Below are 12,299 nucleotides of genomic sequence, written 5' to 3'. Positions count from 1 at the left end.
TGCAACATGTCCAAGAGCATAAACAATTCATCAGCCTCTTACGCATGACTGTTTAATACATTTAACGACCAAATTAAGATTTTTGCTTCACTCTGCATCTTTACATATCACTGGGTTTACATATCACTGTTTTTTTTTTGGTTTTTTTTTTACACGAAAGAAGCATCTTCCAAGTCATCTTTATGAAGAGTCCAAAGTGTAATCATTTTCTGGAAAACCTCTCAAAAAAGGTGCACTTTGCAATTTTTTTTATATAAAAATAAAAAAAAACCTTTCAAGCTAATCACCCATACAGCTGTTGGGTCACTGAAAGATCAACTGTTTTTCACATAAAAAGTTGCATAGTGCAACTTTAAAATATTACTTGCACAACTATTTATTTATTTGACAGGGACAGGACACATTAACAAACATTTCTGTAAATGTGTCAGTATTAATTGCAACGCTAGTTTTGTTGTCCCAGGGCAAGGTGTTTAAAGACAACAACAATTATAAAACATAGAAAATGTTAAAAGTTGAGGCTACATGCTTACATTAACACAGCATTTGTACATACAATTCATACATTAATAACATCTGAATGTTCATTCTGTGACTTGCACAACAGAATACAGATTTTGGTGCACGGGCAGCTCATCCAGTTCAAATAGGACATAAAGGATAAAAATGTCCAGTTATTATTTACAAAGCAACACCTGTTTAATGGACACGACACTTGGCTCAGTCATGCAACAGGAGATCTGTGGGTCTAATGAGCACATTGTTGGCTTGATTTTAACCAGTTTTCTAGTTAAGTCCTGAATGTGTTAAACATGGGACTCTTATAGTGAGAGGGATGCCGTTCCAGATGTTACCACCCCATGACTGAAAGAACAGTCTGGCCAAAGGTGGTACATCTGTAGGTACTTCACCGTCTCCTCTAACCATAGACCGAGTGGCTCTGCCAGAAGAGGATTTCAGTTTTATGAATTCCTTTTATGACGGTGGTGCAAGTCCATTGAGTATTTTATGAACCGTGCAAGCAAATTTAAGGTACTAAATATTTTCAAAGTTCAGAACTATGCAAGAAGGTTAAGACAAGACTGAAAGATAAACCAAACTGATACAGGAACCATATGCCATCTTGACAAACTTATTTTTTATTGACCTGACATCTTTGTAATGTGTTAAATGTTTCTAAAGCTTATAATCAAATATGTATCACTATTTATATATAAACAAGCCCACACACTTACTCAGAGTCTAATTGACTGAGGCTTAGGTTTGAATCTTTGTACGAAACAAAGAAAGTACTAAAATGTCAATGTGGAAAAGCTCTCCGATGGAAAACCAATCCCCAGCAACAGCCTTTGTTGTGAAAAGTGCTGTGTCTCCACAATCCCCATGTCTGGAGGCAGCGGTTTGATGCTACAGTGACTGGTAAATGCCCATTGTTCTCTGCCACCGTATCCTCCACTGTTTTCAAAGCATCTGCAGTATCACTACATGCAGCGGGCGGTGAGTCAGCTAAGTGTCGCTAATGTACAATCACAAGTGTGTTTCCGGTCTCCAGATCCGATCATGCAGATTTCATGAGGCTCGAAGGAGGAAGTGCAGACGGGGCACTTCCAAGCTCCCAAAACCAGCCTGCTGATAATACAGTCAAACGGATATTATTTCACAACTCAACATTTTTGTCAGGTTTGGTCAGATTTAGGTCAAAATGTCCAGTCTTGCGCTTATAGACGCACTGAATTTTCATTTTATGTGGCAATTTGTAAACCCATGCCGTAGCACGATTAGCGCTCGTGCTTCACAGTAAGAAGGTCCCGGGTACGATCCCGGACTGGGCCTCTCTGTGTAGAGTTTGCATGTTCTCCCCCTGTCTGCGAAGGGTTCCTCCAGGTACTCTGGTTTCCCCGCTGCAAGCCATTTTGGTGCCATAAGCAGAATTTTTTTAATGCTTGGGTGGGTGGGCCATGCGTGAAGTCTCCTTGCACGGCATGGAGATTCCTACTTGCGTTGTCTCTCGGCCATATTGGCACACACAACTTTTCTTTCTCTTCTTTCTCATTGAATACAGCACGTTTTTTTATCAGCGACACAAATACTGTACAGTGCCGTTCAGTCACATTGGCCCCTCAGAGATGATCAGCGTATAGGGAGCTGCGGCACTGCTGCCCTACCACTTAAAACAAGTGCACTAGGCCAGGATGAATGATGTGTGTGTGGATGGGGTGGTCAGAGGGGCCGCTGGCACAGATGTGTGCAGTCGTGCTTCAGTCGACCCCAGGGGAAACTGAAGCTGCACTCACAGCTTACCACTACTGTGTGTGAATGAAGACAATATCCCCTTCCCCTGCACTGTGTGAAGCACTTTGGGTGACTCATGTCATGTGAATTGCGCTATACAAATGGACTTCCATTCCATAATAGTTAACTGCAAAAGTTGTTAGTTGATTATGCTGGCATTATGATGAGTAATGTTGTGGCAGTGATTCTGCGTCACAGCTCGTCTGTCTGTATCTATGCAATAGTTTAAAACTTGCCAAAAGAAGGGAAAAAAACACTATTTTCCATCTTCATAAAAAATGAATTGAACGCCTGGCTTGCCCAGAGGAATGTGAATAATTAAGCCCGGTATGATCCTGTGTGTGTCTGCCAGCATGTTCTGTTCAGCTGAAGATTTAAAACTTCTCATATGGTTCTTGCCTCCAACACTATAAGAATCACAAGGTATTGGCTGTAGGTCCTTTATTTGTAGTCTTTCTGACTAAACTGTATTGCTTAGGCGCAACATGGACAATGTGTTGAACAATGTAAAGCGTTTTGTGGCCATGTCTGTGAAAGGTGCTATACAAATAAAGCTCTTCTTCAAAAATGTTATCGCTTAGACACAGATCAACCATTTGTTCATATAATTTACACAACCACGTTCTGGTTTAATGTCATGACAACTTACTTCATCTGCTTGACAATGGTGCTCTTCCCAGACTCTCCGGCACCTGTGAAAGAAGGAATACATTTTAATGCTATCATCTGGGAAAGCGAACATGTTACATGTGTTTATTGTGTGCATGATGTTTAATTTCACCTCCGTTACAGGTCAGAGATAATGCGGCACACTGCTTTGTCGGTAATCACTGCATGAGTCATACCAATTGAGTGAATAAATGTGGATTTTCTTTTCTGATTACAGCAATGCTCACTTCATTTAGACGGTAAAATGAGACGATTAAGCATAATCTAGAATATTTTCTTTACAAAGTCATGCATGTTTATAGTTATCAATGAGCTACTAATCAATTAAGCAACCATTCAACGCTACTCGACACAAAACGGACATTATTAATATGAAGCGATAAACAAAAAACCTAGAGCATGACTTTGATTTTATCGTGGTTTATGTGCATTAACCATTCTTTATGTTGTCTTAAAGTAGGAAAAATCGTTATCTGCTGCTTCTGAAAGATCAAACTTCTCAGTTATTGTTTTAATCCCCGTCACTCACTCTGCATGATGAGCGTTAACATGAGAAGCACTGACTCACAAAAATGGCAATCTCTCCAAATTGGTATCATCACAGGGATGACTATTTGATTTTCATCATTTTATTATATTACTAATCATTTTAAATCAGCTTATACACAATAGTATTCAAAAAGGAAGTGAAAAGTAAAATTGCCAAGTAGCTGTTTGGAAATGAGCTTCACAGTTCCTGGTCATTTTAGGACGAAACGAAGTAGCCTTCACAACTAGCGAAGCCGAAATTAAAAATAGAGTGATTATCTTTAATAATTAAACTAAAGTCCATTAGTGCCAGGGCAGAAAGAAAGCCTGCAAAAAACTTCTAAGGCGTTGAGATTTTTAATACGATCTTGAACTCCAGCGTGTTCTTTATTGCGCTTGGGTACCAAAGCACTACGGGGTCAGCACCTGTCCCACCATTTGACCTCGCTGTCTCACAGCTCTGCCACCCTGCCATCAGCCTGTCCCGGGGCAGAGAGAGAGAGAGCGAGAGAGCTAGATCTCTCTGCAGAGTGCTGTCCTCGTCCTGTCAGAGCCAATCACATCCGCACGCCACAGGCAAGAGGGAGGGAGAGGGAGAAGGTGGGAGAAGTGTCGAAAGCTCTCTAGACTGCAAGAAGCCACCGATGTTCTGCACAGATAGACGACTCGGCTATTTGCAAGACTGCACTGTATGTAGGGGAACATCATTGTTATGTGGACAATTCTGCTAACAAGCTTGAAATATTCATATGGTCTTGAAAGGAGCAATGTGGTGGGAGTTTGATCCTGGAAGTACGGTTCTGAAAATGTCTGCAGTGGTAACAGTGTCTGGAGTAAAACACTTAACAGCCCACAACACAAACAAAACAGTCAATAAGCAAGTTTCAAACCCATTTAACACATTGAGTGCCAACAATCCAAACCATTTTCATCACATTTGTAGCACCACAGCAAAGTCTATGTTATAGCTATGGACACATGCTATGGCTCTTTTGAAAGGTGAGACTCTCTCAGTAGGTGAATACCGTTTAATTCTACATGTTTTTTTTTATTTATCTAGAAACGGAGATAAAGCGTGTTTCATGAAACGCAACTGTCTTCCTCATTTCATTCTCTTCACTGGGCTGTGACTGAAAACAGGGGCTTAAGAAAAGAACTATTGGAGAATGTCTGGGCGTGAGTTTGAGTTTCACGTTGTTTTAAGAGAACATAGAGCTGAAATATTGTGACAAAAATACCTTGCGAGGATGCGGCGGTGACCTGTGGTAAACGCCGCTCGCATCTGCCACAAGGTTGACTTTTTAGATCATACAAAACTGTCGGCTTGTCGAGCTCATTGGTCCGCCGCGATTATGAGGCCGACTGATAAAAAAGTAAAGAGCGATCTGAAGCACAAGGTGTGGAGATCATTGTTCTGTGCAGGAGATGCCTCTGCTCTCACTTCCTCCTGTCTAAGCGCTGCTGCTGCAGGGCCGGTGGGCGGGGCATTGAAAACACACGACAATCTAACTGCCACGTTGTGATTAAATGCCCAGATGAAATGTCCGTGACTTTTCACAAGTTATTGATCGTCATTTCAGTAAAATGCAGGTGAATATTGGTTTTAGAGCGGTTACGTCTGTGGGCTCGATGTCAAGTTGGTCTCTGCACTGGCAAGTCTCACCAGTCGGACGAAACCGTTTACCGACGAGGAGGATGGCTTTATTTTGGTCACTTATCGAAAAGCCTTTTTTTTTTACTTCCTCTTCTACCAGAATAATGCAGAAAAAAAATAAAATAAATACATTGATATTGATTTTCTTGGCAAATGGCATTCCTTTTGTTACGAGTTGTAGTAGGTTTTTAAACTGTCCTATTTCAAATGAGAAGTGGGCGATGACAGAAGAGCGTGATGCTCTCAGTGGGCGCCCTGCATGAAGGTCACCTCTCTGCTGCCTCCGAATAAAACTCTGCCATTAATATTTCAGGCCTAAAGGGACCACATCTCCATCCTACAGGTATTTTAGGACAAGGCGATTAATGAATACAAGGGCTCTTCATGGAGATGATGGTTGCTATAGAAACAACACGCTACAGAGAAATATTTTAATGTTTTGTGGCTATTACTGTGGCAATCATTTCAGAAACACACATTTTATATGAGTGAAATCTTACTTAAAAGGACTATACGGAGTTTAAAAATTGTAAAATGATATGATTTCCTCCCCCTAAATGTTCCAACAATGTCCTAATGTGTAGAATGAGCCCAGACCCGTTCACCACAACTGCCTCTAAAATCCTGCACTCAAAAAGCTGTCACTTCAGGTCCGAATTGCCGTCATGCACGCGCTTAACATAGAAGGTGCAGCTACACGTATGACCTGAGGTGGCAGTAGTGAGTATAAAATGGCTAACTTGCATCTAGCCCCTTTAAGGTACGGGATGCACTGAGTTTGGTCAAAGAGATCATTGGGGGGGGGGGGAATGTCCTTGTGTTTTGATGGCAGATCAGCCGAATGAAACAAATGTGTGTAATTACATAGATGGAGAGAAAATGAATGAGAGATCGTCTTCACTGACAACAAAAACACTTCTTCCTTCGTAAGCTAAAGTAGAAGTAATTTGGCACAAGCATAAATGTCACAAAACAGAAGGGGCAATTAAACCAATGGAAATAAAGACACTAAAAACAACTATGGTTAATGTACACAAGTCCAGATCCTCCATCTCTTCACAGTTTAACGTCTCACATTGCGTTTCCAGTCCAAATGATTAATGATAACAAATTGTAGCCTATTAATTTGTCCCGGGGTAGTTGTTCATTTCGCTGCACATGCCGATCAGCACCACGTCTCTACTGTATAATGGGACAACAGAGAGGCCCGGCAGGACGCTAACAGCGCTGTGTGTGCCTAGAAGAAATGAGAGTCATATTGATTTTTCTGAAGCGTGGCCCATGGGGCTCAAATATTTAAAGGCCACGCGATATGACCCGCCAGCTCAGATGATCAAACATAAGGCTAGATATAGCACGGTAGTAAAATACGTTACCCATTTCAGTTACATCAGCAGCTTTTTCGGTCCTGCTGTCAGGGAGAAGCCTGCGGAGTCTCGATCCAACCGACAGAAGGACAACATGGTGGTGTTTTTAATATTCTCTGTGTGCTTTACATGTGGTAGGAATTTAGTAAACACAATGGTTCCTAATCAATCAGTGAAAACACAGTAAAAACAGTTTATTTTAGCAGCTACAATTACTGTCATCTGTTACTTTCCACCTGTAGCTACAATGACTCGCCTGTCTCATGTTGGCACTGGAAAACACTTTTTAGGTAGTAGCAAGAAAAAAAAGGAAAAAAAAGTTACTTCCTCAAACACATCTTGTCAGAGAGGAATTCTTTTGATTCCACTGAGATGCAATATGCCTCCTGGAGACTGGCAGTCCTCATATCTATCGCATTACTATTAGGAGAAAACATAATGCATCTCCATTTTCTACTTTCTTCGAGCACAAGTTACAACTTCGATTTATGACCACCTTCCCACAGTGGATATAAAACTGAAATAAGCTACCTCTAAAACTTCTGAGAGCTCACACTTTGTGGTGAGTCGGTGACTGGTTCTATATTTTTTTCATTCACCCGTCAATAGGAGGCGTGTGGGCAGATGAAATGTAGACTGGCAGAGCATCACAGGGTCACATCCTCCTCCTCATACAATAAAATGTTGCTATATTGCGCATCCATTTGATATAGCATTTTATATCACTGTTCCCCTCAGTTCAACTCTCGTCTCTATTTAGGCTCTCATCGCAGATACAGAGGCGATCCCCTACACAAACAGGTCTCACCAGTCAGAGAACATCTATGACAAAACAGACAGTCATATTTGTTCCATGTCTTCCTGGTGGGTAACTAGTTTTTTGACCAAACCAGGTTATGTACATCCATAACTTTACTAATCAAGTATTATTTGTTTGTTTTCTTTTCTTCTAACGATACACGATTTACTCCCAATCCGCAAGAACAGGCCCACCATCTGCTTCCATCCTTGGCACATTTTCAACATTGAATCAAGAATCAAAGAGCGTGTAAATAGAGGTTAGATAGAACAAAAAAAACACTGCACTCTGATCCATAGGCTTTAATTATGAGCCCATGGGGTCGAAAAAAGTCACACTCAAACTGTCTGAGAAATCGGAGGAAAAAGGTGAGGCCGCGGTGGCAGAGTGCAACATTAATCCCTACAGAGACAAACAAGCTTTATACGGCAGTTCGTAAGTGTCAGACGGAGTGATTTCTCAGGAGAATAGGACTTTAGAGGGAGGAAAATAGAAGAAGATGATGCGTTTATTAAATATGCTTGTGGAGAGGCTTTGGCTTATTAGGGTCAAAATAGAAGGTTAAGTTATTATGAGAAGCAATAAAAAGCATAAGGCAGCGTTTTTTCCCCACATATTGATTGATCTTTTTTGTTATATTAAAATGTGGCTTATGCTGTGTGGTTCATGATATAGCCGTTAAATAAACCTACGCTTGAAGTGCAAATGGATGTTTTCCACTCCAGCGCCATTGAAACAACATAGTTTCCATTTTATTCCTCCAACAATGACCCGTTACTACCACAGGCTTGGCTTCTGACCAGACAATTAAAAAGAACCATACTATTATTTATGACCGACCATAGATTTGCATGCAATTACATAAAAAAAAAAAGAGAAAAAGAGAGCAAGGTATTGGCAAGTTATGGCATTTGCAAGATGATATGTAGCATGTATTTAAATGCCTCACAACTGTACAATATTCCATAACCTGCAAATTGTTTAAAGCAAAGCATTACTCAGCAAGGGGTGATATCCATGAGCTAAAAATAATGTTTTACAGCCGCCATCTAATCAATCCATAACAGACTCTTGAATGTTCTCGCCCCATTAATGACCCAGTTAATATAATTACTCCCAAGACGCTGCACTAATTAAGGCATAACAAGCAACTGCAAGCAAACTAACAAACTGTTATGCTTCACAAATCAATGGCAACACGCAAGAAACGCTGTAGATATGATCACATCGCTGTGGCTTATGCATAAGCCATAACAGTGATTTGACTCATTAGACAACCACATTTTACTCTTTGGAACAAACATTTAAAACCTGTTACTGTGCCTACTTTTGTACGCTCATGTTGTATGGGATATACTGCATTGTGCATATCCAAGAAGGTCAAGCTTATGTGGTCTATCAAATCTAGCTAATGTCCCATTAGAAAATGTTCCTTGAAGAAAGGAACAGCAGAACCAGTTTGAAGAAAGTCAAACTGGTAATTTCATAGCAGTGCGCTCCAGGTGAGAGGTGAGGACAAGTACATACACGCTCCAGACGCTGCAGTGAGAACAACCAGATAATCCCAATCACTTACTTCCTTTACATAAAAGGGACCCAGGATCCCAACAAGTGTTCGTTAGCAACTTTTAAAGTGATCAACTTTTGAATTTTGCTTTGATATTCATTCAGATTTCACCTGAGACACCCGACATTCAGCTCGGTGGTGCAGCGGATAGCGCTTGTGCTTCACAGCTGAAAGGTGCCGGGTTCAATCTCCGTGCTGGACGGGGCCTTTCTGAGTGGAGCTTGCATGCTCCCCCCGTGTCTGCACAGCACTACCACTAAAGACAAGTACAATAGGCCAGAGTGTGGTTGCCTGTATGAGCGAGTGGTGGTGGTTGGATTGTGCGATGGCGCAGATTGGCTGCCTCACTGTCAGTTTACTCCAGAGGCGGCTGTGTGGCTACAACAGTAGCTTATTACTATTGTAGTGTGGAGGGACTAAATAATGACAACAGTGGCGCTTTGAGACGTAACAGTTAAGTGTCAGCCATTATCATTACTACATCTGATTATTTCACTGTTTTTAGACCGTTTTTAATATGGATTATTAAAACATTGATAAAACTGTCTCTGCAACTGTCAGGCTTGAAAGTAATCCATTCCAAAATGTGGCGTGATTAATAGCATGGTTCTCTAATTAAGGTAATTTCCCACTGATTTCTCCCCAAACGATGTAAAGCCAGCTCAAAACCCCATCTAAAATTGGAAGACAATTTCAATGTCATTTCCTGCCTTCAACCTCACTGTGGATCTCAAGTCTGTGGTGTGAAATTGCTTGCGTAAGGAAACTACACAGATCCTGGTGTGGAGCAGCATCAACAGCCTCCTATTGTGACAGAGAGAGAGGAACAGAGTGGTGTGAGAGGCAGAGTGAAGGAGAGAGGGGTGTGAGGATGAGTCACAGTCCCAGCTGTGACGCCCCTCCTGCCGCCCTCTGCAACCGGCACTGGGGTCACGACTTCTCACATTCAACTACACTTTACAACACTTAATGGTTAACATCCACCAAGACTGATGACGCCCAGCAAAAGGTACACAACTGCTGATATTCTAAGGCCAGATATACAATGAACATTGGCTAAATAGAGCGTGGTTTATAGCTACAATAACAGTTAAGTTGCTGCTTATATACTGAGAATGCAGACATTGTACACAATCTATACACTGATGCATCGACCTTTCTTGAAAATAATCAAGAAGGTCCTGGGCTTGATTTCCCAAATGAGTGCAGGCTTTCTGAGTTTGCATTTTCTCCCCCATGTCTGGGTGGGCTTCCTCTTGGTGCTTCTGTACAAACATGTACAAAAGGCTAATACTCCACATACAGTGGGAAGAACCAGATATTTACATACGTTATATAAAAAAAGACACGCATGCACCGTCACTAAATTTTCTAAATAAATTTAGATTTGCTAAATGCCAGAGGAATGAACGATACCATTTTAAAAAAACGTTTGTTACTTCCTACAAAGCCAAAACTTTACATACATTTCATTAATATTTGGTAGCATTGCCTTTAAACTGTACAACTTGGGTCAAACGTTTTGGATTTCCTTCCACAAGCTTCTCACAATGTTTGGCAGGAGTTTTTGTCCATTCCTCCAAACAGAACTGGTGTAACTGAACCACATTTGCAGGCCACCTTGTGAAACTTGCCTTTTCAGCTCTGCCCGTACATTTTCAACTGGATTGAGATCAGGACTTTGTGATGACCACTCCAAAACATTGGCTTTGCTATACACTGTGTAACCAGTATGCCATATGCCTTGCGAATTGTCCATTTGGAAAACCCGTCTGTGCCCAAGCTTTAACTTCCTGGCTGAAGTCTTGCGATATTGCTCCAATATTTCCACATATTGTTCTTTCTTCATGAGGTCATCTATGTTGTGAAGTGCACTAGTCCCTCCCGCTGCAAGACAACCCCACAGCATGAAGCTGCCACCCCCGTATTTCACAGTTGGGATTCTCAGGATTGCAAGGTTCACCCTTTTTCCTCCAATCGGTCATGGTGACGGTCATTATGGCCAAAACATTCAATTGTTTTTTTTGTCAGACCACAGGATATATTTGTGAATTTGTAAACTCCAATCTGGCTTTTTTGTTATGTTTCTTTTGGAGTAAAAGCTTCTTCCTGTCGGTGCAGTACTTGATTCACTCTGGATAATGACAAACTCTTCATCCAGCATCTTCACCAGGTTCTTTGGTTGATATTTACATTTCAGACCACAGATCTCACACTCTTCTGGCATTTAGGAAATGTATATATATTTTAGAATTATAATTGACCTTTAAAAAGTAAGCATTTATTCTGGTTTCAAGTCAGACACTTTATATTATAATACTAATGGCTTACACTTGTATTGCACTTTACAAGCCTGTATTTCCAAGTTTCTCAACACGCTACACTGTAGTCATTCATTTACTCACTATTATACACTCACAGTGTATTATTCATGCACTGTGGTGGTACTTTTGTAGCCACAGTTGCCCCGGGGTAGACTGACCATGCCACCCATAGTGTATGTAATCATCTGGTTCCACTGTACACCATGTCCTCTGACTAGCCTCTGGTGAAAGACATGCACTGTGCAGGGACTGGTGCAGAGACACAGGATGGAGGACATGTACTGAACTATAAATGGTGTAATATACAGCATTATAACTTTCAACATCACAGAACCAGCAGGTGGAACATTTGACTAACGGTAATGATTTTAGAGGAATTATGTCCAGTTTGTTCATTGAACTTACGTACAGAATGAAGCACAAACACAGTCAAGCTTTGAGCACTCCTAAACATATAGGTGAGGATCAATATTTCTATATAGGATTTGTTTATAGGTTGTAGCACACTGCCCTTCTAATAGGGGGCTATTATTTCCACTCTGCCTGAGCCTTGTCCATATTGATAATGTGCATGAATCATTTCCTTCAGCCTTTCCGCTACCGTGGGACATGCATACTCATGAGATCGCTACATGCAGGTTTTACCCACATCTGTGCACAAACCAGTATTGTTGCAGGTGTTAGTGTAGCTGTTCTAATAACACAAAAGGTCTGTTTGTTGTTTTATTTTATTTTCACAAAGGGTAGGATCGATGGAAGAACATTATAGCTGGATGTGGCACCGTCTGGAGTAGAAAACTAGGTCATTGCCCTCTCTGGGAGCAGCAGGCTCTTGGTGCTCTGCAGAGAAGGATGATGCATACAATGAGCATGTTTAACTGCTCCTCTAGTCATTCATCCGACCCACAGCTATACCATACATCAACGTCAACATATGCAACCAAATCGGGCACAGAGCATCGTAAAGCCACTGAAAATCAATTCTCAGCTTGCCCAGTGGAGACATTATGTGGCACATCATAAGCAGCTTTTCACAGGTACCGCAAGCTCAGCACATTTATAACAGCAAGCAATGAAAAAATACATGAAAAGTGCAGGA

At 41.2% G+C, this 12,299-nt stretch overlaps 1 protein-coding gene across 1 annotated transcript in view; it reads right to left on the bottom strand.

Moving 5' to 3' along the window:
* Positions 1-12,299, bottom strand: part of LOC306979324 (guanine nucleotide-binding protein G(i) subunit alpha-2) — a 40,143-nt gene that overhangs the window by 12,032 nt on the left and 15,812 nt on the right. The window contains exon 2 of the mRNA XM_079578214.1: positions 2,942-2,984. Coding sequence (XP_079434340.1) covers positions 2,942-2,984 — 43 coding nt within the window. The remainder of the gene's footprint in view (positions 1-2,941; positions 2,985-12,299) is intronic.

Source organism: Gobius niger, assembly GCF_951799975.1.
Source record: "Gobius niger genome assembly, chromosome: 20".
In the NCBI taxonomy this organism is placed as follows: Eukaryota; Metazoa; Chordata; class Actinopteri; order Gobiiformes; family Gobiidae; genus Gobius; species Gobius niger.
Note: the sequence above shows the minus strand (reverse complement) of the source record. Positions and strands in the feature narration are given on the sequence as shown.